The sequence below is a fragment of the Cynocephalus volans genome, chromosome 8 (genome assembly GCF_027409185.1).
Source record: "Cynocephalus volans isolate mCynVol1 chromosome 8, mCynVol1.pri, whole genome shotgun sequence".
NCBI classification, from domain to species: domain Eukaryota; kingdom Metazoa; phylum Chordata; class Mammalia; order Dermoptera; family Cynocephalidae; genus Cynocephalus; species Cynocephalus volans.
Window position 1 is genome coordinate 97,220,482 of NC_084467.1, and position 26,983 is coordinate 97,247,464.

General features: G+C 47.0%; 1 protein-coding gene across 1 annotated transcript in view; it reads left to right on the plus strand.

Moving 5' to 3' along the window:
* Positions 1-18,694, plus strand: part of KCNC4 (potassium voltage-gated channel subfamily C member 4) — a 44,960-nt gene extending 26,266 nt beyond the window's left edge. The window contains exon 4 of the mRNA XM_063104849.1: positions 18,647-18,694. Coding sequence (XP_062960919.1) covers positions 18,647-18,666 — 20 coding nt within the window. The 3' untranslated portion in view covers positions 18,667-18,694. The remainder of the gene's footprint in view (positions 1-18,646) is intronic.
* Positions 18,695-26,983: the final 8,289 nt, after the last annotated feature.

A 26,983-nucleotide genomic window follows, 5' to 3' on the forward strand; every position in this document is an offset into this window, starting at 1 on the left:
CCCTCGTGCTCTCCACGCTTGGCCCTGCCATGGGCACCTGCACTGCTTCCCTGACACTGGGCTTTGGTCCACCCTTCTGCCCCCCCCTGGTCCTCCCCTCTCAGAGTGCTGCCACCATCCACCCTGAGGCTGAGCCAGAAACTGGGGGGTCATTGTTAATCCCACCCTCTCGTTCCTTAATTAATTCACTCATTTATCATGCATTAAATCTTTGTTAATTGCCTGGATTCTGTCCTGGAGAAACAACAGTGAACAAGCTGATAGGATCCCTGTCCTCATGGAGTTTGCATTCTAATGTGGGAACTCTCTCACACAAAAGACTGGTAGAAAAAAATACGTAATAGTAATGTCTCCCACCCACATTCCATCCCATTACCAAGTTCTGCATTTCTAGTTCTGGAATAGATTTCACATCTTCTTCATTTCCCATTCTTCACTTGGTCACTGCAGTTTGGCTCTCACAGGAGCCTCTCCCTGGCCTTCCTAGGTCCTCTCTGCTCTTCTACCACCCAGTCTCCACCCAGCCACAAGAGAGAGTTTCTTAAAATGGAAACCAGATCAGGTTACCCCTGTTTAAAGCCCTCCATGGCTGGATTCCCACTGCATTTCTAATAAAATCCAAGCTCCTTAGGGGGCACTTAAGGCCCTGATGCTACTCAGGCCTCTTCCTGCCTCTGCAAACTGGTTCTCACCTCTCTGCTCTCAAGCCCCTAGGAAATGGCAACTCCCTTTCCCCTTCGATTTCTCCTCACACATTCCAATCTCTTTCGCCTTTAGTGTTTTTGCATATGCTCTTCCTTCACATGGGCAATTTTACTAGCCCCCCGCCCCAACTCCTTCTCCTGGCTGGGTTCTTCTCACATTTGGGCCTGGCTGTAAATGTCACTTCCCTGATAAGTCCTTCCTCTCATCACTCCCATGCCCCTCCACCTCTGTTATTTTCTATCACCACAGCCAGTTGGTTTTCTTCATGGTACTTATCACTCTTAATGTAATTACACATTCGTGTATTGCTTGCCACCCTGTAAATGGCTAGGGCCTAGCACAGTGCTAGGGGCTATTTTATGAATGAATGAATGAATGAATGAATGGACAGAAGATCAGCCTGGTGTAAGTTGTTGCTGAACTCCATCCTCTCATCCTCCTTAAGCTCTGCCTCCTGCTGCTTTTGCACCTCACTTCCAGGGCATTCCTGGGAGTCCTTGGGGAATAACGTGAAAGCTCCGCTCTGTACATTATGCATTTCCTGCCTGAGAAACTGTCAGAATAATGAGGAGGGCTGAGAGAGAGAGGAAAGTTCCCATAGATCTTCCACTCACTTTTCAGAACATACCATTTTCTAACTGGTGTTTTTTTGGTACTTGTCCAATTCTTCTAGCTATGAGCTGCTCAAGGGTGCTGATTCATCTTGGCTGTCCCTGCAGGGCCCAGCCCAGAGCTCCACGCACAGTAGGTTCTCAGTGAAATGTTGAAGTGAATGAAGGAAGTGAAGGGAAAAGAAGAAATGAGTAAGAAGAGAAGCAAAGAGGAAGAGGAGGGACAGTGAAGGGGTGACGAAGAGGCAAGGTGGAAGGAGGGAGGGGGGTGAGGTTGGGGAATGGGAAAGAGGGAAAGAGAACCTTAAGCCAGGAGTTGCCTGGCCCAGCATCTGCTTCAAGCCAGTACCCCGGCCCCACCCCTTCCACTCTTTCCAGAACGAACTTGGAGCCTCCTGCTCCTGCTCAGGCCTCAGGGTGGGACAGCAAGGGCTCCTCCAGCCCCCCACTGACACGAGCAGCGTCCTGAGCTCTCAGCTCGCAGACCCTGGGGCCACCAGCCAGACTGCCCCTGAGGAGACCTCCACAGGGACAGAGCCTGGATTCCTTATAACACAACTCCATTCCTAACATCTCAAGAGACTACCCCTTCACACCTGCCCCTCAGGTCCTCGTATTGAGGCTCCTGGTCCAAGGACAATTAACTTCAATTTCAGTATCGGTGATCAAATATTCACAGCAAACAAACACTTTCCTCCATGCCGGCAGCCCCGGGCCCCAGGTTCTAGAATCAGAGAGGAGGTGTCCCTCTCCTCCTCGTGGCCCAGGCCAGCCAGCTGCCCCACAGGAAGACCAGGGGGTGAGCCCAGGAGGCTAGGAGGCCCAGAGGAGCTGTTCCCAGAGTAGCCGTTGCCATGGTGGCCCTCCCTAGTGTGGCAGCCCCCAAGTTGCCATGGAGAGCAGAGTTATGCCACCACCACTGCCACTAGGCTGCCACTGTTGCAAAGCCACTCCTGGGATCCTTAGTCCTTCCTAGTCTGTTGGCCAGTCTGCCTGGCCGGCCAGTCTGTGCCATCCTCTTAGTGTCCCTGATGGCTGCAGCACAAGGGAACAGGAGTCAAAACTAGCCCCTCCCCAACACCCCAGCAACATCCAGCCATGTGCCCCAGGACATTCTCTTCCCCTGAGAGGACAACACTGTTTGTATTCCTTGAAAATCGATTAGAGACCTCATTTCTCTCAGGACCCCACTAGAGGTGGCAGCCAGTGCCCAGGGAGCCTGGGGGCAGGATGGTGAGGGTGGGGGGCAGGTAAGAAGGCTCCAGTGTTACTAGTCTCTCTCTGAGCCTCAGTGCTAGACTGACAAGCTGGATTTCCCTGGGCAGAACTGGAAAGTTGGTCTCTAGTGTTCTCCATCTCTCTTCCTGAGTGGGTTCTTCCCCACTCCTTCCAGGGGTATCTCACCAACTACCACCCCTTACAGAACATACACACATATTTCCAGGGTTCTTCTGCTCTCTTCACCCTCTTTTCATTTTATAATCTATGCATAAGAAAGTATTGTATGTCATCCACACTCTAGTATGAGTTAGGGTCCATGTATATTTTCTTTCCCAGGAGATAGAATTACTAGACCTTCTCTCGACTTATGGAGTGAGAGCTTTGTTTTCTGTGATAGGAAATCTCAGTACCAGAGAGCTCCAAGTGAGGTAGATCTTTTTTTTTTTCGATGACAGGAGGAAGAAAGTAGGAACTTTCTTGTGTAGTTTTATTAGAGGCCAAGGCTCTACAGGGAATTCTGGCCTGGCTCCCACTAACTAAAAAGAAAGAAAGGATGGAAATGGTTATTTCCACAGGGGTCCAGGGCAGTGCCATGATATTGCTGGGCTTCAGGTTCCACATCTGCAAAATGGGATGTAAACCTCCTGTCTTCATCCAAAGATGGTATGAAGATTAAAGAGAAAGTGGATAGATAGGTCCTTGGAACCCCTAAAGCACCACCTGAGATGAAGGGTCATCATTCCTCCAACCTTCTCTTGGGGACTTGGGCATTCTTCCAGAGTCAGAGAGTAGGTGCCTCTGGAAGTAGTAATAGCTAACATTGATTGAGTGCTTACAATGGGCCAAAGACGGTTCTAAGTCCTCTATATGAATTAATCCTCAGAACAACCCCAGGAGGTAAGGGCTCTTTTTATCACTTGCATTTTACAGATGAGGAGACCAAGGCACAGAAAGTAACTTGACAAAGATCTAACAGATAGTAGATTTCACAGGCCAATTTTGACCTGAACCCATTCAGGCTGGCTCTTGCCCCTCTGCTCCTACCACTGGCTCCACGGCCAGACACAGTCACAGGTAGGAGCTGGCCCCATTCACTGCCCATGGCCAGATGCTAATTCTGGCTCCACTGGCTTTGCTGCTTGTGAGCTGTGTGACCTCAGGCAAATGATTTACCCTCTCTGAGCATGGTCCCTCCTCTATGAAATGGGGACAATTGTACTTCTCCAGATTTTGCCAAGAGGAGTAAATAGAGGTAGCATACATGAAACAGCTAGCCCCAGGCAGGTGAACAGCACTCAATGCATGTTCTTCTCCATTTATCCTTAGAGAACAAGTCAGGGGTGGGGGTTGACAGGCCTGACTTCTACAACAGAAAGCACCAGAAACCCTTTTGCAGAAATCCCTTGCTAGGTCCACTCACTGTGGGGTGGAGGTGTGTCCAGCTTGAGGCAGGGCCTTGGAACATCATTGCTCGTGAGACAACCCACTGTCATGGCAATTTCCTTCTTGATGACCCAGAAGCAGTGACCTCTGTGTGCTTACTTCCCAAAGCAGTGAGAAGTCCGAGGGAAACCCACACAGCTGCCTGCTCCCAAGGCCACCCGCTGTGCTTGGGAGAACCTTGGCCCCTCTTCCCATTGCTCCTATCTCCCCCAAGGCCTTGGGGGTCAGGGGCTGTCCCCATGTCTTTTCCACACACGCATGTGAGCTACAGGGAATGGGATCCAAGGAGGCAGTGAGGTGAGAGGAAGCACAAGAGAGGACTGAAAGCAGGGATCTCATCTCCTAAGAGGAGGAAGAGGAAGAAGGGAAGGATGAGGGGGAAGGGAGAGTGGAAGACAGAGGAGCAGGGGAGGAGAGGAAAAGCAGGAAGGGGCAGCGGGAGGGGAGCAGGAGGGAGGGGGATGGTCTGGGCCTTAAATGAACTGAGCAGGCTGGAAATAGAACAGCTGGGCAAACCCCAAATGCTCTGTCTGTGTGTCTGCTGAGCAAGCACGTGAAGGAACAGAACAGGAGCAACAATTCAAGGAAGAAATGGATCACTTCCCCTCAGAGGTAGGTCAGAGCAGGAGGCGTTTATTCCAGTCCAGCACAGATTAGTGGAGGTTCTTTTTCTGGGGATGTTTTCTTTACGTAATCATTATTTTTAACTTGCTGGCTTGGTGGCTGGATTAGCCTGATGCCATTCCATCCTTGGGAGGTGGAACGTTTGGGTTACTTTGAGACCAAGACCACTCTGGTTTTTATTCTAACTGTGGATGCTGCTGGCTTCGGGAGAAGACATCTTAATCCACTTTCCAAACGGAGACCTAGGAATTTGAGCTGTGTAATGGAATACCACTTCCCTGATTAAAACAGAGCCTGGCTCCAGGATGGGTCAGGACTGGCCTGGAGGGCCCTGTCTCTCTCAGCCCCCCAGAGCTGTACTATGTCTTTTGATGACCTCACGCGACACCAGCGAACTTCACGCTGGGAGGTGCCCAGGGCCCTGAGGCTCTGCCACCTGGCTCCTTCCACGATCCTCAGCACAGCATCTTCCTTGCTCTTCCTGTCTTCCAGCATTCTCCCAAACCCTTTCTCTCTCTTTCCCCACCTAAGCCCCCTTGGAGACTCCTGGCCTTCAAAGAGAATTTGCTGAGTCTCAGAGCCTGTGAAGCCCCTAGAATTGCAGCCAAGGTTGTATGTATGTGTGGGTGAATATACATTTTCTAGAGAGAGGGTCAAGAGCTTTCATCAGATTCTCAGAGGTGTTTGTGCCCCACCCTTCATGATATGAAGAACCATCAGTCCAAAAGTTAGGCACTGGGCCAGCACAGGCTAGAAGGGTAGCTGGAGCCAAGGGACCCCTGGTGGCTGCTTTTCGGCTCAACCCAAGGAGTTCTCATTTTGGGGCTTTTGCTCCATCACTAATTTCTTGAGCAGATCAGTTCTTCTAGGGACTAAATGTGGACAGGAGTTAGGGAACCTGATCTCTAGCCATACTTCCACCACTAGCTGTGCAATCTATGGTGACTTGCTTAACTTGGCTGAGCTACAGTTCCCTAGCTGTCAAATTGGGGATAATACTCATACTGCCCACCTTAGCAGTTCTCACAAGGCTCGAGTGAGATCCTGTGTCCCTACTACTTAGCTCAGTAACTGACATTTCATAAAGCTTAATTTTCTTCCTTCCTCTCTTTCTGGATGAACTGGAAGGCCCTTTCCAAATTTAATGGGCAGACTCCACTACAGGACCTTTGAGGAAACCTAAATTGGAGTGACAAAGAACAGGCCATTCCACACCCTCCTGTGAGGGGCTGGGGCTGGAGGGTTAGGTCTGGTGGAAGATAGAAGAGGAAGACTGGAGTGATCAGAAGGTCTCCACGTCAGTGCTAGTGGCTTGTGTAACAGCCAGGCACCTGAACCCATATGTGATATTTAGAACACAGCTGGATATCAGACTGGATTTTGGCTTTATTTGACATTTTGTGGAGCTCATTTCTAAACAGGGGAGCGAGCTGGCAGTTCTAGGTCCATTTCCCAGGTTCCAACTCAGCTCCCTCTGCTGCTCTGGGCTTCAGCTTTCCCTCCTCTCCTTGTCATCAGAAGACATTCATAGGAAGCCTCAGCCGGTGATCAGTTCATGGCAAAAATGTTGGAAACAAAGGGAAGTCTTATCTCCAAGGAGATAAGATCAGAATTTTCCTGTTTCAGCTGGGTGGTTAGTCCTGCACGTGGTGATTGTATAACCCCAAGTGGAAATAGGATTCTAGAATTCACTGTCTTCCCAGCCTGGCCACTTAGACACTCATCAGCTGCAAAGAAGCTGATCTGCAACCCCTGGGCCATGTCCCACACATACATGTGGACGCACCAAGAGCCAGCTTGACTGCAGAGCTGTCCTGAGATCTGTCTTCCACACTGCCTCGCCCCTCCCTCTCAGCCACGGGCTCTTGGTCTAAAGAAGCTTGTTCTGTGCACGTATTTTGTCTTCAGGAAGAACTAGAAGTAAAACAATTCAGTTTCCTCTTTCTGACATTGATGGGGTGGGGGATCAAGAAGGATGTTTCAGAGAATTAAGGGGTTCTGGGTTCTTTGTACTATCTGTGCTTGTTACAGCTTTACCTGCCCTTGTGTGACCTGCATCTTGCAGGAGTTAGAGACCAGCATCTTAGGGAATGCCCATAAAATATTCCGGGCTTCTCAGATATAAAGGGCAGGAGAAATCAAAGCCAGCTCTTATCTCCGTCCAGACGATGGGGATAAGAACATCCCAAGCCTGTGCCCTTTCTTGCCTCACTTTGCCAGTGGCTGAGTTAATACCAGGCTGGGATTTCTCTCACCTCACACTAACCTGGCCCTAAAGGCTGCCAGGGTGTCAGCTACTAATTCACCAATCCATAAAAGTCATATGACAGCCTTCCTCAGATCCCAGGAGTCTCTACTCCGTCCTGACCTCAGAAGCCATCTTGCTTCTTCTTCCTATGTTTTCTTCATCTTGGATTTGGGCATTACATCTGTCACTTACCCAGAAAATATTTTTAGCTACCAGCTATGAGGCAAACTTCATCCTCATTCACAACTGTGGTGATGGGAGGGTAGGGAGTTGGAGAAGATTCCACCAGTCCCAGGGCTAACAACTTGAAGGAGCTTGCTAGAAGACAAGTCAGGTCATGTCCCCCCCGCCACCCCTTTCTGACAACCCTTCTCTGATGGCCTGCTGGATAAAGGTGAGATCCTTCCCAGGCCCTTTACCATCTGGTCCCAACCTGACTTTCAGGCCTCAGTCACTCTCTGCCCCTCACTCCCACACACCGGCACACCAACCACGCACACATAAGAGCATTCTTCAAACTTGTGCGCTTTCCTGCTTAGGACCACACTTTTCCCTTTGCTTGGAGCGTCCCTCCACTACTTCCTCTACCTTGTAAACCTTCATCCTTTGAGAAGTCTTTTCTGATTCATCCTGTCCCACCAGCAGAATGCTGTGCCCCACAGCCCTCAATTCATCTATCTTTACGAGAGCCTTTGTTGCGCTAGGTTTGTTCAACCGCCTGGCAAAAGCCCTTTCAAGGGCCATAGATTAGACTCACCTCTTCTGTAGCCCGTGCCACTAGGTCACAGGAACCTATGCAGATATGTTAGGAAAAATGATCCAAGATGTAGATAAGGCCAAGAGGATGACTCTCTGTTTCCTTCAGTGTCGTACTGAAGCTTTGTTTAATGCAGCCACATAAAGATTATTCTTCTCTAGAACTGTGCTATCAACAGATGGCTATTGAGAACTTGAAATGTGGCTAGTGCCACATGTCAAAATGACAATATTTTGGATGTGTTGGGTTAAAAAAGATTATTATCAAAATTAATTTCACCTGTTTGTTTTTACATTTTAATATAGCTACTGGAAACATTTAAATTACACACACGGAGTTTGCATTATACATCTATTGAAATACTGGTCATTCTATATCTGTATGAGACATGTTTTTAAACTTTTGGAAATTATACTTTGATGGTCTCTGTGTCCGGTTTAGTTTGATCGCAGAGACTGAGTTATTAACATGTTTAATAATAAGTGGGGGCTTGATAAATGTTTGTTGAGTGAATAAAAAGCACTTGTTTGGAATTGGGACCTTAAGTTTAAACTGCCAACCACACTTTGCTGTGGGCTCCCTATCAGCCACATGCCTGGAGGGTGGCAGATGAAGGAAAGATGAGCCCCTATTTTCAGGACCCCAAACTATTTGGGTGGTTCCCCAATTCTTGGAGCCTGTGATTCCACGGGGTTGCTGGCCAAAGCAAGTACCTTTTGTCAGCTCAAGGGTGAGGCCCTGCCAGGCTACCTGCCCCTGCCCCCCCCCCAGGGTGCTGCAGGAAGTGGGGTCCCAGATAGGTTTCTCATCCCTTGCTGCCCTGTGGCCTGAGCTCCTGCTAATTACAACACTGTGAGGATTCTGCATGACAACCCTAATTGTTTCTTAATATCTAGACATGAGGGTACTTTTGTTGTTAGAGGTCAGTAGCAGTGCTGGCCTTAGGGGTCAGGTCTTCTGGGGCTCTGGAAAATTTTGTTTGGGTCCTGAGTCCTGGCAGACAATTGCAAAAATATGTCTCTTTCCCCTTTTCTCTCCTGGCCATCTTTCCAATGAGGGACAGGAGGCTGGCAACAGGGGGTGGAAGTTGATTGCAAATTCCTTGAGGGCAGAAGCTTTTCATTTGTATGCCTGGCACCTGGTTAGCACGTTGCCTGGCGCACAGTGGACACTCAGTGAATGCTAATCCGCCTCCGCCTTCCTTTGCCCAACTCCTGCACCAGCCGGCTTCCTTCCAGTGAGCCTGCTACATAAACTCTTTAGCCTGGACACAACATTGATTAATCAATCCCCCCTCTGGGAGTCTGGACAGGATCAGCTGATAATTTGGCATCAAGCTCAGGGTTGGTGACCATTTAGAAGTGTCACAGTGAGTCTGCCCTTGTCCACTTCCTTTACAAAGAAAGAAGAAATTGGTAGAGGCTTTGCTTCTGGAGAAGGAGAATAAAAGCAACATTTTAAAAATTATTATTGTGGTAAAATATACACAACATAAATTTACTGTTTTAACCATTTTTCAGTGTACAGTTCAGTGACATTAAGTATGTTCACGTTGTTGAGCAACCGTCACCACCATGTATCTCCAGAACAACTCTTTATCTTCCCCAACTGAGACTGTAGCGGTTAAGCGCTGGCTCCTCGTTTCCCTCTCCCCGGCCCCTGGCAACCACCACTCTACTTTCTGTCTCTATGACTTTAACACTCATCTAAGTACTTCATCTAATTGACATCATACAATACTTACCCTTTTGTGACTGGCTTATGTCACTTAGCACAATGTCCTCAAGGCTCATCCATGTAGCATGTGTCAGAATTTTCTTCCTTTTTAAGTCTGAAAACCATTCCATTGTGTGTATGTATCATGTTTTGTTTCTACATTTTTCTGTTGCTGAACACTTGGGTTGCTTCCACCTTTCAGCTATTGTGGATCATGCTGCTATGAACATGGGTGTGCAAATATCTGTTCAAGTCTCTGTTTTCACTTTTTTGGGTATATACCTGTAAGTGGGATTTATGGGTCATATGTTAATTTTATGTTTAATGTTTTGAGGCAAAAGCAACATGTCTGAGTGCCTATTTTGTGCCAGCTCTGAGCCCTTTCCATATGACATCTCATTTAATCCACACAACAACCCTATGGGGTGGAGGATACTGTCTCCACTTTACAGAAAGTGAAGATTCCAAAAACAAGGTGACTCACTCAAGGTTAAAGGTAGGGACTGGCAGTCATGATTTGAACCCAGGTCTGCTTGATTCCAGAGCAGTGGCAGCAGGCGATGAAAACAAATGCTGTCCTCAAGGAGGGGTCCCTCCTTGAAGCTGTTATCAGCCAGAACTTTCTTTGATTAACGATTAACACCTCAGCAGGAATTTGTTGCTGACAGGAAGAATGGGTCATCACTTCCTCTTTTCTCATGTCAAATGAAACACCGTCTTCCAGATGGTTCCCAAATACAGCTCCCTCTTTCCGGGCTCCTCACCCTTCCTCCTCCACATCACCAGGCTTCCCTCACTTACCTGGCTAATGCCTACTCAGCTCCAGCCTCAGCTCCACCAAGAAGTGCAGGTGCACCTGTAGGAGTGGTCCCTCCCCCATGTTTCTCTGGACTTCTGGGACTCCCTCTGGCAGGCCACTCTGGATTTTGCCCTATTGTTTTATATACTAACTACCTCCTGGCTGTCAGCTCCTTGAGGGCACAGTTCACATCGATCCCTCTGTATAGCTTGCACCTACCAATCCCTGATGCTCTGTAACAGTTTGAATAAATGAATCTGTGAATGAATCACTCAATCAATGACAGTAGGGAAGACAGGAATGAAGAAAGAGAAAACCAGAATTATCCTGCTCTACTTCACTATTTGTGTAAGACCAGGCTGTTGAGTTGCTTAGAATAATATGTGTGCCACATTTGGCACCACTGTGCAAGCCTGAGCCATTTTGCGGTTGGAAACTCCCAGGAACAGCAATGAAATTATTTTCTTGGAGAAATATGCCCATGTGGTTGGCCTAAGGAAGGAGCTGGGGTGCTTTCAATGTGAGTAGATTCCTGACCTAAGGAAAACCAAATCCCAAGGAGACAAACTGTTTTTGAGAACTTCAGCACAGTCATTCTTTCCTTCTGTCATTCATCTGATCATTCCACAAACACTCACTTGCTCTGAGTAAAGCACCCAGCAAGACACCCAAGGGAAAGAGGAAAGTAAGACCCCTGTCCTGAGCTGCTGTGTGTTCAGACATAGTCATTCTGCCAGGATAGCATTGTCACCTAGGAGGAACCAGGGCTTCTCTGGGAGGAGGAGAGGAGAGGCTGCTGCAGGGGAGGCTCGGCCAAGCCCACTGGGCAGGGAAGCAGGTGGCTGCTCCTGAAGACTGCCAGGAAGCCCTGGCCTCACCTTCTGTAGGCGCAGCGAATGCTCCAGCCTTTGACGTCAGGACTGAGGGCTGGGACGAGGGCCATGGATCAGGCAGAAAGGGGAGGTGGGGCAGTAGGCAAACAGAGAGAAACAGCCAGGTATCCCGTGTGGTAGCTGCTTCTGCCCAGAAGGTAGCAAGGGAGTGCCTGCAGGGTAGGTGGCCTGTTGGCCAGAGGACCTGCAGGACCTCAACATGATGGGCCACAAATCATTCCCTATCACTGCACACTAGTCCTGCTTGGCTCAGAGAGTCTATTTAGAGGGCTTCAACCTCCACAGGGCAAAAACATGAAAAGTGTATCAGAAAGACAGAATTTGAATTTACTTAGAGAGCAAGGATTTGGGATTATTTGCTCAAGAGAGAAAGAGGTACTTAAGGGACTTGATCATTTATGATTATTTGTAAGGTGTTAGGTTGACAACATTAACTCGAAGAGTCCTCACATTAGCCCTATGACATGACCAGGGCAGGAGCAGGTATCCCATATACAGGCAAAAAAAAAAAAAAAAAGAGGCTCCAAGAGGTTACAGCCCTTGCAGGCCACTCAGTTCATTAGTAAAGGAGGTGGGGTTGGACCTCAGTGTTTCTGTCCTTGGACCAGAGTCCTTGCTCAGTCCAGGCTGCCTCTCCTGACTGCATGGGTCCAATGGGGGTCCCACATTAGGAGACTTTGAGAGCAAGCCCATGACGGTGAGCTGTCTGGCTTCTCCAAGTAGCTCTTCTGAGGACCGGCCAAAGAAAGGAGCAGGGGGTGGGGGCAGGTTCTGAGTCACCTCGGGCCTTAGCAACCCACCACATCCCACCCCCACTCTTAATCATGGTACCCGGAACCCAGTGGCCCTGGCAGCTTGAGTGCATGTACCAGGCCATGGCAGGGGCAGCTTGGGGAGCTCAGAGGCTTCATGGGTGGGGTAGGATGTCCAGTTTCTGTGACTCAGTGTGCCCACAAGAAAATAAATCCACTAAAATGGTTTCTTTTTCCTTCCAATAAAGAAATGAAGTTCACAGTCCATCCCTGGATGCCAGAGCAGAGCCCTCTTCGAATTCGTTGCCTACCTTGGTTGTAGCTATTAAATTGGCCATTTGGGTTTCAGGGGATGAAAGTCAGCTCTGCAAGGCTGTGGTTGGGCCTGGTTAACTCTGGCTCAGCCTGAGAGGAGGGTGGGGAGAGGCTTCGCTAGAGAGTTGCAGACCACGGCCTGGATCTAGTGTAGTCTTCACAACAGTCACTTCAGGTGGGTACTGTTATCAACTTTTCATAAGTGAAGAAACAGACTCAGACAGGCTAATTATACTTTCCTAAGGCTAACAACTGCTAAGTAAGTGATAGATCTCGAATTGGAACCCAAAGCCCGACCCATGCTTACAATCTTCTCTCCCTGTGACCTCATGCAGACTGTCTTCCCTCACACTGTACTTAGTGGGGTCTCCGAACCTTTGCTCACTGTGTCCCCTCCACCCTCAACAACCTGCCTCAACCCATCCTCTCAGCCAACTCTCTGAAGCCTAGATAGATGTTCCTCGACTTACCGGGGATGGGGTTATGCCCTAATAAACCCACTGTAAAGTCAACAACATATTACTGTGTAACTTCAAGTAGCTGGCTGAGAGGATTTTGAATGTTCCCAACACAATGAGATCACAAATATTTGAGGCGATGTATATACTGATTACCCAGACATGATCATTGCACACTGTATAAATGTACCAAATATCACATCGTACTCCATAAATATATACAATTATCATGAGTCAATTAAGAAAAAATAAATTAAGAAAAAAAATGAATCTGATTTGACTTGTACCAGTCCTTTTCTTAATAAAATTAGGATGGACTTTATTATTAGCTATATTAGTAAAAATCAATACAATTAAAAAGAAAAGATCAGGGCCGGCCCGTAGCTCACTCGGGAGAGTGCGGTGCTGATAACACCAAGGCCACGGGTTCGGATCCTATATAGGGATGGCCGTTTAGCTCACTGGGTGAGCGTGGTCCTGACACCACCAAGTCAAGGGTTAAGATCCCCTTACCAGTCATCTTTAAAAAAAAAAAAAGATTAAAAGACAAAATTTTAAAAAAGCAAAAAATCATTAAGTCGAACCATGGTAAGTCAGGGACTGCCTGTGAATCTTCACAGCCCAGCTCACCATGGACTTCCTCCGCAAAGTCTTCCCTGACACTTTGGGCCATGCTGGCCTCCCCTTTCTTCTCTTCCTAATCTCTAATGGCATTTGCTGAACATGAAGGCACTTCATTATGGTCTATCTATGTGTCCTCTTGTTGTTTCGTGTGTGTACTCCTTGTTCCTGCCTGCTCTTGTCTTCCCTAAAGAACAACCACCAATCATGCAAAATGTCATATAGCACACAGCCCTGAGATGTCAGCTCTAGATCATACAAGCTTCCTAAGGGTAGAGGCCACCACCTTTCTATCTGCCACAGCATCTAGCACAATGCCAACCACAGAGTAAGTGGTGGATACGTTCCACACATCTGTATATTCTTGTTCAAAGCACTTGAATAGCCACTGTCTTGGTGACTCCTCCTGAGAACTGTGTGAGGTGGGGATACAGGTGCTGAGGGGCTAGTGCCATAGCTGAGGTGACTAGCTGGTTAGTGGAAGAGCAGCACCTGGACCTCGGTTTTCTGATCCCGAGTCGAGGGCTCTTTTCTCTGCACAGGCCACAATCACTGTTTCCTGGAACATGTCCTGATCAGCTGATTTTCTCCACTGTTTCTTATTGTACAGAGCCAGAGAAGTGTCCTGCTGGGACTCTGTTGAGGGTGCCGTCATACTGGCTCTGAAGGCAGCTTAACTCAGAGGTGGGGGTGGTAAAAAGCATCTCATGTGAAGCCCTGAAAGAGTCCAGCATCTGACCAGACTGAGGTCTGTTCAAGAGAGGACCCTCTCAGTGCCCCTCAAGGGGTTCATGCTGGTTCTTGGGTCCACAGGGTCCCTGCTCCACCCCATGGCTATGCAGGGGGCCACCCATCAATAGTGGCAGGTGGTAAGTTACAGATCAAGCTCCAAGTAGCCACAGGATCCTTTTTCCAGCAGGAAGGGAAAGGAAAACCATCAGAGACTTCTTACTGCCTCATACAGAGGAGGAAATAGGGCAGAAGGGGGCGCTGTTGTCGCTTTGCCCAGAGTTCTGGGAGGGGGCCCCAAGCACCTCTGCCGTGGATGCCCCTGCTGGCGTAGCTGGAGCTGCATTGCCAGAAAGGAGGATGAGGTCGCATGGAACCATCTCATTCTCAGCCAGACTGGGAATGATTTGGGGGTGCATCTAGGAGCCCAGCGAACCAGCCAGCAGCAGGATCCAACCCCCTGAGGCTCATTGTGGCATCCTGACATGATCTGGCGTGTCGTTTGCATGTGTACCTGCACAGCACCTACTGTGTATCCAAGGACAGTCATTTTCCATTTCTCCATCTTGTGGCTTATCAGCCGGTGGAGGAGGCCAGGGCTGGATGCCTGCTTTTTGAAGCAGCCCTGAAATGGGCTGCTTGCTCTAAACTCTGTCCAGCTCCCTGCTCTGGGAAATGCAGAATTAATTGAATGACATGTGCAGTGATTACGGGAAGAGGGAGATGGATGGGGGGAGGACTGTCTGTAGATCTTGCCAGAGAGGCTAGGAATTAATTCAACCTGTCACTGTATACTGAGCTCCCTTAGCAGGTGTCAGTGGAGCAGTCACCTCATCTATCCTGAGCACAGTATCTCACAGCCTGAGCATACACTTAGCAGAGGCCAGAGTCTCTGGGTGACCCACAGAGAGGCTGTAGCACCTCGGTAGAACACACCCCAGCGGTAGCAGCAGTGTCATGCCATGCCATCCCATCATGTTCAGCCCCGCATTAGCTCACCACCAACTATGTTTAGGAAATGGTGCCAAGGTTGTAAGTAAAATAATCTTCAAGTTGAAGAAGCTTGCTGCATATCAGAGAAAACATCCAGGTATACACATAATATTTCTGGACTTTCAGAGATAATCCCAATTTCAAACATTCTGTAAACTCTGTTGAGAGCAGGGAACATACACACTCTCTTATTCACACTTCTGATCCCAGTGCCTGGCACAGAGCCTGGAAAAGAGTAGGTGCTTAATACATGTGTGCTGAATGAGCAAATAAACAAATGTCGGATCATCTGAGTTGGACCTACAAGATCTCTGGAGCTCTGCAGGGAGATAGGATTCAATGTGCTCCCTGCTGGCTGTCCCCCTGGAACCCATCGGTTTCCTCCTCACCTCTCCACCTTTTCTCCAATGCACCCCTTTAGACCTGGGCTCTGCAATTAAAAATTTTTTTTTGAGTTGACACATTGTAGTTGTACATACTTATGGGGTACAAGTCGATGTTTTGATACATATATACGTTGCATAATAATCAGGTCAGCGTAGTTAAAGTATCAATCACCTCATGCATTTATCATGTCTTTGTGGTGAAAACATTGGAACGCCTCTCCTCTAGCTATTATGTAATATACAAAACTTAACTGTTAACCACAGACATTCCACTATGCAATAGAATGTCAGAACTGATTCCTCCTAATTGTAATTTTGTACCCGTTGGCCAGCCTCACCCCAGCCCTCACCACCCCCCCGACTGCCGTCTCTGTTAACCACTGTTCTACTCTCTTGGGCTCTGCATTTTTTCATTTAGTGCCCCACTCCATGTCCCCCAAACCCAAGTTGCCAAAAGTACTAATATTAACAGGTCAGAGTCAGCACAGATGTATTTTAAGATGCTTAGCATGGCTGGAGAGCCCTAGACAGAGAAGGAGTATTTTTAGCTCTTTGGGTATCTGGAAAGGCATTGAGATGCAGTCGTTGTTACAGACACTCAGGCAAATCAGTATTCTGCTACTGGCCTCCCCACGCCAGCAGTTTCCATTCAGTGTCTCAAAAGCAAGGGTTGCCATGGAGATTGAGTGCCAGGACAACCAAACTTCCTGTCAGAAAACAACGGCACAGGTAGAGCTCTGGGCCAATAGGAATCATGGAGCCCCGAGGATGGCCACAGCCTCCTGAAGGTGAATGATGGCAGAAGTCCCTGGCACCCTCAGAAGGGGTCAGCCAGAGGATGGAGCACACTGTCTCTGGGACTTCATTCAGGGAGGGATTTATTCTGTTTCTCTCTCACTTACACCTGCCCTGGGGTTGGTTTAGTTCTCTCTGTGCCCCTTCCTTCCCAACCAACTGCCCTGGGGTTGGTTTAGTTCTCTCTGTGTCCCTTCCTTCCCAACCAAAAGGCTTTGGCCACCCACAAGGCAGTCTGGAAGCTGCTCCAGGAGGAGGGTCGCAGGGCCATTTTGTAGTAGAAACAAGTCCTGGCAAACACCTACAACACAAGCTCTGAGTGAGGCTGGGGAAGCCCAAGTCAACATAGTCCTGCAGCCATTAGAATTACAGTAGCCCCTCTTCTGGATGGCACTGTACAGGACTATCTTATTTTACTCTTGCTATCATCTGAGGAGGCAGCTAAGAAAGGTGGCATGGTCCCCACCTTCCTCGTTCACTCATCAGACATTTCCTGTGTGCCTGATATGCTGGGCAACTGAGATGAAAACCTGAGGCTCCAGGAGGATAAGTGACCCACCTACAGCAACAATGCTAGTAAGAGGTGAAACCAGAAGAGCACCCAGGTCTACCTGGTTCATAGATTCAGAGGAATAAGAGCCCAAAGAAGCTCTTACAGGACATTTAGTCTGACCCTCACACTTCACAAAAAACAAACGGAGGCCGAGAGAGAGCATGTGACTTGGTCACCCAGGGTGCTGCGGTGGAGCAGGGCTGGGATTCTTTTGCCCACTCTCTTCTCATTGCCCAAAGCTCTTTGCAGAGAAACACGCAGCCCCACACTTTTACTGGACACTTATTCTGTGTCAGGCAGTGGATCAACTAAGAATTGCATTCAATTGTTATTAACGGAAACCTGGCCACTGTGTCTTAATAAGACTAGGGTTTTATTCTGTCTCATAAAAGAAGTTCAGAGGCAGGTATTCCAGGGCTGTTATGGCAGCTCTACCAGGTCATCAGGGATGCAGGTTCCTTCTAGCTTTCTGCATCTCTGTCTTTAGAACACAGATACAATTCCATAATGCCTAAGATGGCTACTGGAGTTCTAGCCATTACATCCACATTCCAGGGAGGAAAAGTGGAAAGAGAAAGGAACAAAAGGATTGTCATGCTTGCCTTGTCTGTCCCTCTCCCTCTTCCTGCAAGCCTGTCTAAGTTCCACTTACAACTCGTTAGCACCTGTTAGTTGCAAGAGAGGTTAAGAAATGTTCTTTTACCCGGGCACATTGCTGCCCTAAATAAAATCGGGGTTGTGGTAGGAATGAGGAATGGGAGAATGATACTGGGAGCAACCAACAATTTCTGCCCTAAGCATTTTGGTAGGCAATGAATGGGGATACTATCTGTACATCTATATCTGTATCTATTATCTATATCTAGCTCCTAAGATTTATGAAGGATTTTTGTTCCCTGCTTATTAAAACTTTTCTGTACTTTCTAAATTTTCTACAGCATGTATTATTTATTTGACAAGAGAGAGAATAAAACCCATCCATCCCCCTTCAAATCATCCACCCAGATGACTATTAGCCCTGCCCAGCATCACCTATGCTATGCTGCTTTTGTAAGGGTGGCCCACAAATTCTTAAAACAGTGTTTAAACAAAATTCATATCAATTCAATTCAGTTTGAAAGAAATCTTCAGACCATATCACCCTTGGAAGAGGCATGGAGCAGAAGTGGCAAATCCACCAAGGAGCTGGGGAGAATCATAGCTTCGGGCACAGCCAGGTCCCCGGCCCAAGCCTCCCCCCACCAGCCCCCAGCTCCTGTCGTCTGGGAGCGCCTCCCACACACAGTCTCCTCCACGCTGAAATGCAGCGCCCTCGGGGGCTGCTGGGCTGCACTGCCGTCTGGAGTCATGCTGAATAGCAGGGGCGGATGCTGTGGATCTGCTGGTGAGGCTCAGCCTCTCACAGATGGCTGTGGTTATTTATGAATTGGAGGTATCCTCCTCGAGTACCCGTGAGGTAGGTCAAGGACATGGGGGAGTCTCTCCCACAGGCCAGAGAAGCCCCACAGAAAACCAAAGCCAGGGGCCCAGGCATCCTGACTCCTGCTACCCCGGGGAAGTACTTCAGGAGTGAATTGTGGCCAGCACATGAGTATAACCGGGGCACACAGGGAACTCACCCAAGACTTTCTCCCGATGTGGTGCTTCTTGACAATGTTTGTAGTATGTTGTTCAAGGCACAATGAAAAGGTTTTTGAGAGGGGACAGTGAAAAAGCAAGTTTTGGTTTATTCAATATGGAATTGAAGCTTGGGTGGTTCCTTCATGTGATGAACCAGACACTCTTAGTTATCCCGGAATCCTTTCTTCCCTTCATCTTAACTAAAGAGACACCAATTTTATTTGGGGCCATAATGTGCTCAGTTGAATCCCTGATCTCTCAGGCTCACTTGCAGATGTTCACAGTGCTAAACAAGGAACTATAGGTGGAAGTCTCTGGGAGGGTGTCCGTTCCTGGATAAAAAGGCAAAGGCCCAAGAGGAGAAGACTGCATTTTGGTCTCACCCTTCTGCTTCTTCCCGCCTGTAGGAGGAGATGCCTGGGAGTGAAGCAGCTGTCTCATAACCCTGTAAAGGAAAGCCTCATGCTAGGATGGCAGCAGGAAGCCAGAAGGATCTGAGGTCTTTCATGACTTTCTTGACAACATACCTGGATTAACCACTTCCTGACTTCTTGTTAAATGACAAAAATAAGCCCCATTTGGGTAAGCCAGCGTGGTTAGGTTCTGTTACAGGGAGCCAAATGCAATCCTAAATGATGCCTAAAGATTGCCAAAGGGGTTGGTGCCTGTTTGTGTGATTGCAGACTCAGCCAACCAGCGTGCAGTTCCTGTCTTGGTTCTGTCCCCAGGCTCACTTCTTCTGAGGTTAGAACCTGTCCAGGCTCTGGCGAACCACCCTAGTTATTAAGGAAAGAAACTGTGGCTGAATTCTCCCAGCAGAACCCCCAGCAGGCCTGGGCATGCATCTCAAACCAGGCTGAGCTCTTCCTTGACTGCTCATCTGTATCTATCACTCTGGGGGAAAGTGAAGAATAATTTCCATGGATTATTTCTGTTCCTCCCAAGAGGGAATGTGGCATACAGGAAAATGCTTCTTGGCTGAAAAGTCCCTGAGAATTAAGAACTTGATCCTCCCAAACCCAGGAATGGGGTCTTCTCCCTCCCCTTTCAGACCATTGAGGGCATTAGGGTGCTCCCCACTGACAGTTCCGTAGATTGTGGATTTTGATCCATTGGGATCTGTAAGACTTTGTAAAGAGGAAATAATGAATGTATCATCTATAGGTTTTTCTTAATTCAACCAATATCTTTTTGAGTGCCTACCATGGGTCTACGTAAACTTCACAAAATGAACAAACATCTTTAAAAGATTCTTGCAAAGAGGATTGGAGATAATATCAATAATGCAAGCATAAGAAACAATAAGAAAATGTCTGGAATGACCTTCTTTCTTCTCTATAAGCTCTTTATTAAGCCACTTTATAAGGCAAAAGCAATGACAATCTATTTGGATCTGAAAAGTAGTTGACAAAAAATTCAACATTTTCAAAATAATTCCTGAAATATGGTTGACATTTATTATTGTTAATGAAGGTTATTGTGCTCAGAGATTTTTTTCTTGAGATATTAACTAATGATAGCAGAAACCTTCCCAATTAGTAGTATATTAAAAAATTAAGCATCAAGACCGTGAAGATAAGCTTTCTCAACTTTTTTATTGATGCTTAAAGTCATTACAATGCTTAATCCAGTATTTAACAACATTTTATTAAATGTTATGATAAACATATACAAGAATCATTTGCTTTTTCTTGGTAATTGCAAAATGCAAAAAGCCACATGCCCTTAGGGAAACACTTGCTTTTTCTACCTTGAAAAATGGCTGAAATGAAAAACAATAAGAAAATGCAATCTTTAGTCAGCAGGCATTATTGAAAGATTCACAGAAAACATTGCTGAAAAATTTAAAAGTAAATATTAGGACAAAGTATGCTTTATAGGAAATTTGCTATATATTTGATTAAAAATAATGTTAGAGCTTTCTAACATCTCAGTTAATGAGATTTGCTAGATTTTGTTGAAATACTAGAAATATATGTAAAAGAACTATTTTTGAGCCATTAAAGGAAAGATGAGTCTGAGAAGAGTAAATTACTTCCTTAATAGATATGCTTCAATGGATCATTACACAGTGTGTGCATGTATTGGGACAGTACACTGTACCCCACAAATATGTATAATTAAAAAGTTTTTTTAAAGTTTAAAATAAACATGCTTTAAGAGAAAATTGTTGACTGGAATAAAAAAAGGGGTGTGGTGAGGTTACAAAGAAAGAAACACACTTGACGGTCATTCACTGGGAAGCAGAGAAGTTAAAGCCACAACACAGTACACAGAATGCTGTGTTGTCACTGATGTTGTTACTGTTATAAAAATAAGGTCTTTAGAACATAATCGAGTTCTTATAACACTTTGTAATGGGATACGGAGTGATCGGGAAGATCTTTTGATTCACATAGAATTTGACTTTTTTTGTGGGAAGAATTTAAAAGAGTTACAAAAATTAAAAATAAGTTGCATGTTTTTCCGATTACAAAAAGACAGGTATTCCATTTTTATTGACCTTTCCTATGATAAAGAATAGCTGTCAGATTTTTAAAATAAGCCCTCTTAACCTGTCCCTTCAAGATAAAGGTGATGCCCTATAGTCTTTTAAAAATTAAAATCATGCTAAGGATGTTTCCGTCGTTACAAAATTTTGCTTTTAATACCTTTAAATTTCACACATCTGTGCATTGAAAAAGAATTGGAAACAAAATTTTCTACATTGTTTTAAAATCTTTTAAATGAAGATTCACCATAGGTTTTAATTCCGTTTTATTAAAATTATTAAAATATAATAATTATATAATAGATAATTATAAAATATAAAGTTATAAAAATCTGTTTGCTTAAAAGAACAGACTTTGGGTGCTATGGCATGATGTTTATTGTATACTGCCTAAGACTGCTGGCTTCTTGTCACAGAGCACTTTGCCTTTTGATGCAACTGGAAACTCCGTGACTGTCTCTTATTCTTCTTTTTATGCCTCTCCTCTTCCCTGACCTCCCCTCTCCTTCCCTGCCCCAGTGAGTACCTCTTTGTTCTGCAGGTGCTGCAGTTGTGAATGTGAGTGTAAAATTCAGGCCAACAGGGATTTTCTGAGTCTTGTATCCTATCATTTTGAGTCCTGTTTAGATATCCTTCTCAGGCTCCTTGAAGGCTATGATATAAGCTTGAACTTTGCAATACAGCTATGATTCTGCCTCACCTGGTCTCTATCAACCTTGTCAAACCAGCCTTTCCCATTCTCCTATAGGAGCCCACCCTCTTCCCTACTTATTTGAAGTCTAGGTTTGCAACAAGGTCCGACTCAGATTCTGTTTTCTTCCTGCACCTCTTTGGTCCTGACCTCCTCAGTCCTCTCTGGACTCTCTCTCTTTTGAGTGCTTTTCTACAGCATTTACCTGCACAAGTGGGCACTATAATATACATTTGTCATGATGAGGATGTCCTGTCTCTCCAATCTGAGGGTCAAACCTGTAAGCATCAGACTGTGACACCCCTTGCAGCCCCAGCACCTGGAACAGAGCCTATGAACAACAGAGCATTCTGTACAAGGGCCTTGTTCAGGAAATGCTCACTGGTGACGGTGTGACATCTGGGGTCTGCTTGATGATTTATTTGCATCTGTCACTTGCACATTTTTCTATGGTGGAGGGAGTGGCCATGTGCTATACCCCTAGAATTGCTGCCTGCCTGGTGGCAGAGTGGACATGAGGGGTCAAGAGGGGTGGGGCTGCCCTGCCTGTTCTGGGGACAGCCAGCTACCCTGAGCCCAGTGAATAGAGGGCTGGATGTTGGCTCATCACTTGAGTAAGAGTTACGGTAATAACAGCTGTTCTGGGCCAAAATACATTTAGTGACATCCTGGGAGATTTTGGTACATGAGGCATGCTTTAAAAATACATGAGAATTTAAGTATTTTTTTCACACCTGCTGGGGAAACAGGTCCACACGTCTAGGCTAATATTGGAGCTGTTTATTTTCTAAGGTTGACATTTCCTTGGCCATCTAAGATTGCTTCTGGAATAGAATGAATGACATTTATTTTGGTATCCTTCCTCCAGGAAGGATTACAGATAAGCATGAGTAGGAGCATGTCTGTCCAACACAGACAAACAGACACCCTGAAATATGTGGGACACTCCAAAAAGGGCCATCATCTGCCTGACAGTTGTTTCTGGGGTTCAAAGTGGCCCTTACCTAAAGGAATCCAGATTAGAGGGGGACATTTCATGTGGGAGATTGATAGGTTCAATAATCTAATTTTATATGTGGAATAAGAAACAGTTCTTTCAGTGGGGAACAATATTTTGGGGAACAAATTAAGGCCTATAAGGCAACAGCCTTCCTCTCTAAAAACCAAACTCTTCCAAGCTTTGAGTAAGGAGGGGGTCGTAATGGGGTCTCCATTTAATGAGGGGTCTTCACAAGCATCTCTTTGCCTCTGGGCTTTGTCTCGCCTTTGGGTACAAAACTCCCCCATTCTCCCTGGACAAATGGATCTGGAAAAAGTCCCTTTCTCCTGTTGCCTTTAGTACAACCGAGGCAGAGGAATTCCAAAAGGGGCCATAGAAGAAGTAGGAGGAGGAGGAAGAGGAAGACGAGAAGAAGAAAAAGAAGAAAGAAAATAAGTACAAAACCAGTCACAATAGAAAAACATAATTCATTGATCCTACACCGGTAACTCTTTTACCCTGCCCTTCTCTCACACTCTTTAAGAATCCCCTAGAAAAATTTCTCCTTTATAGGGTTTAGATTCTTCCTAGGCTGGAAGCCTTGGAAAACAGGTTCATAAGTGACTGATGAATGAACAGTTAGAACTCTCAGGATTTCTGCAACTCCAGCAGTAGATACAATATAAAAATTTTATATAGTTTAAATTAATTAAAATTAAATTAAAATATATTCCCCACCCAGAGGATAGCCCCTAGCAGACTGGACCTAGGCTGCTAGAAGAGGGCAGTAACCTGAGCCCAAAGGAGCTTTCAGAGAGTTCAGCCTGACTCCTAGCCCCAGGCAGCAGTGGGGACAGTCACCGTGCACTCTTCTCTGGGCTGCTTTGAGTTTCATGGATTACAACAGTACTTATGTCAGTGTTAACCATCTCTGGTTTAGAGAGAGAGCCCAAGTAGTGATCATCTTCCCTTTTAGCAGCAGAGAGCCTGTTCTGGAGCCCTGAAGAGGCACTCAGAGAGGCCCTTGGAGGTGGGTGGGACAGTTAGGTCCTTCCCAGCACTAGACTCTCTCCTGAAAACATGGAGAGACTGGGTGGTGGGGCAGGGCTACTAGCCAGGGCCAGAGTGAGAACTGGTTCCTGAGGCCCCGTGTGAGGCTACACGAAGCACTGTTGAGCACCTACTAGATGCAGCCACTCTTTTTTTTTTTTTTTTTTTTTTTAAAGATGACCGGTAAGGGGATCTTAACCCTTGACTTGGTGTTGTCAGCACCACGCTCAGCCAGTGAGCGAACCGGCCATCCCTATATGGGATCCGAACCTGGGGCCTTGGTGTTATCAGCACCGCACTCTCCCGAGTGAGCCACGGGCCGGCCCTAGATGCAGCCACTCTTATGAGTAAGTACCATTCACTCAGTCACCCTAACAGCCCTGAGGAACAGGGGGAGAAGTAATGAGCAGGAAAGCAAAGTTAAGTGGCTGATCAGGGATGCAAATACAGGCTTTGTGTTGTCCAGATCCCAACACTGCTGCATGGGCAGAGTCTCAAGAACAGAATGAACAGACCTTGAATTGGCAGAGTGATGGGGCTGAAACTGCACCCAGAAGGGCTCAGTAAGGAGGGGAGGGCTGGAGTGCAGAATGAACCGGGTCCTACAAGTAAGTCCAGCCCCAGAATCTCACTTCCTTTGTGAGGAGTGAGAATTTCTGGAAGTTCTTGGAACTCCTTGGAGACCCTCTGGAAACACAATTGTTTATTGTTGGTAACCCTTACATAGTCCTTACCAATAGTCAGGCTTGCTCTAGGAACTTTTTGTGGAATAATAACTCATTTAGTCTCCACAGCAACCCCAGGAAGCAGGTTCTAGGACTACTCCCATTTGCAAATGAGGACAGGTTAAGCAACCTGATCAAGGGCACAGAACCCATAAGTGGCAGGGCTGGGATTTGAACCAAGTAGTCTAGCTCCAGCCTCTGCTCCTAGCCATAGGGCTGCCACAGCTGTTTTTGCCATGCTTGGCCCAGATTGGCACATTCACTAACATTCACTCCTGGTCATGGGCCCATTTCTTCCCCTTAAGTCCTTGGCATTTGCACCCCAAGGGGCCTCAACACCAGGAGATACCTGAAGTCATGTGTTCCCTGGGCCCCTGGGGACCCTGGGCCTCAATGTGTCATGGTCATGGGGGTGTTTGCTCCTTCTGACATCCCCTTACCATCTCCTGGTTAGTCCTCCTGGGGTATCCCTCTTTCTCCCCTCGGCTTACTGGGCAAGCTAAGCAAACAGCATCTGCCAAGGGGACTGAGCAAAACAAACTGCAGCAGCCCCAGAGGCCCAGTAGCTTCCATTTAGCAAGCAGCCTACATGCCTCCGTGGGCAGGGCCCTTAGGGAAATGGCTGCTATTCATCACTTGTTTGGCTGCCCTTGTAGGATGGGCTTTGCTGGGGAGAGGGCACTGGCTTTCTGGGAGCTGATGGGGCAAGTGGGAGGGGTTGGGGCCCAGCGGAGACTGCTGCTGGACTCCACATCAGGCCCTCGGGCTGCTCAGGTCCAACATCTTCATTCCATCCTGATGCAGAAGAACGTTATGTTTGCTTGTTTGCTATTTATACTGCAGTTGCTGTCTAGGGGTTTTCTTTGAAGCAAACTCGTAAGCTCTGAGGCACGTAAGTACATTTCTGGCTCAGTGTTGTGCTCACACACACCCCAATTCAGCTGATACAAGGCCCATCCTTCCTGAATCTGTACATTCCAGATACCCTCCCCCCCAGTCTCCACCCCTACTCCTCACATAAAAACACCCATAAATACATTTAGAATCTGGCTCCTACCTCCTTCCCTGTCCAACAAAACTTCATTCAGTCGCTCCTAAGATTAGGTCATGCTCCCAGCCAGCATTGTTTTCTGTTCCTTTTAGCAGGATGCGGCCCTTGCCCAACTTCCCGTATACCTCACCTCCAAGAAAGGGCCATCTTCCAAAGAAGCACCTGCACCCAGGCCTTCCTATAGCATGGTATCTAAACCACATGGCATTTTTTTTTCAGTCAGGTTTATTGAAATGTAATTTAAACAATAAAATACAGGCTTTTTAGCATATAGTTCTAAGATTTTTGAATGAAATCTGGAGTCTGACTTCTTTTACTCAGTGTAATCATTTGGGGATTTGTCCATGTTGTTGCATGGACCAGCAGTCCACTCCTTTTTTTTTGGGACCGGCCGCACCGCGCTCAGCCAGTGAGCGCATCAGCCATCCCTATATAGGATCCGAACCCGCGGCGGGAGCGCGGCAGCGCCGCACTGTCCCGAGTGCGCCACGGGGTCGGCCCAGTCCACTTCTTTGGAATGCTAGGTAGTATCCCAAAGCATGGATATGCCACAGTGTGTTTGTCTATTTACCAACTGAAGGGCATTTGAGTTGCTTCAAGTTTGGGGCAATTATGAGTAAAACTGCTATAAACATTATGCAGAGGTTTGTATATGGACATATGTTTTCATTCTCCTGGGTAAATACCTAGGAATGGGATTTCTGAGTTGTAAGGTAAGTATATATTTAACTTTTAGGAAACTGCCAAACTGTTTTCCAAAGTGGCTGTATTATCTTGCGTTTCTACCAGCTGAAAGATACAGCTGTCCTGTGTGCTTTCCACTGTTAGGTACTGCCAGTTTCCCCATCTCAACCTCTCTCCATTCTAAAGATGTGCTACATGGTACTTTAATGGCCTATTTCTGTGTTTCTTTTGCTCAAGTGGCAATCCTAGAAGGCAGGAAACAGGATTTATTACTATATTGCCTGCACGTCAAGATAGGAGCTCAACAAATCTTTATCACATATATGAATGAATGAATAAGCTTTCCAGGTGGTCTGGCAGTTTCTAGAGGACAAAGCTATGATGCTCCATCCTTCTCACCTGGAAAATCATTGAGGTCCAGCCAACTTCCCTGAGTCATGGGGCACTACCTGGTCTACCTCTGTCCTCACCTCTTCCTGAAAGCATGCCGCCCTCAGATGCTCCTCTGTGGTCCCTTTCTCTCTGGATGCTGCCTGCTGCATTTGCCTCATTCCTTTGGGAACAAAGAGAGGGCCCTCCCCTCCAGTGCTAGTTTATGGCTAGTGGATCCCCCAGGGGACAATCAACTGGAGAGATATAAGGACTGCGGGATTAAGAGAGGACACTTTTATGAAAGACATTGCTTCTGCCTGGAAGGTTCAAACCAAAGCCAAGGAGATGGATGACGATATACTAAAAACCTCAGGGTGGTCTTAGAAAGAGGCAGCCCAACAGCCTCATGAGCCTGTATCTACAAATTCACTGCTACTGCTGCAAATTGTCACCCGCTGTGGCTGCTGAGCTTCTTTAAGGAGATAAGCTGCTCATTGGAGGGTGAGCAAATGAAGTGTAAGAGCAGAAGGGCTGGGAGGGGGCTCAGCATGGGGAGTTCAAGCAGAAGCCCTGTGTATGTGATGGGGAACACAGCTGCAAGTGGGGAGAGCCTGAATCCTCTGACTCGACACACAGCATCAGGGGTTAGCAGCTGATCAGGACCCTGAGGGCCTGACCATAGGGTGCCTGGCCTGGCCTCT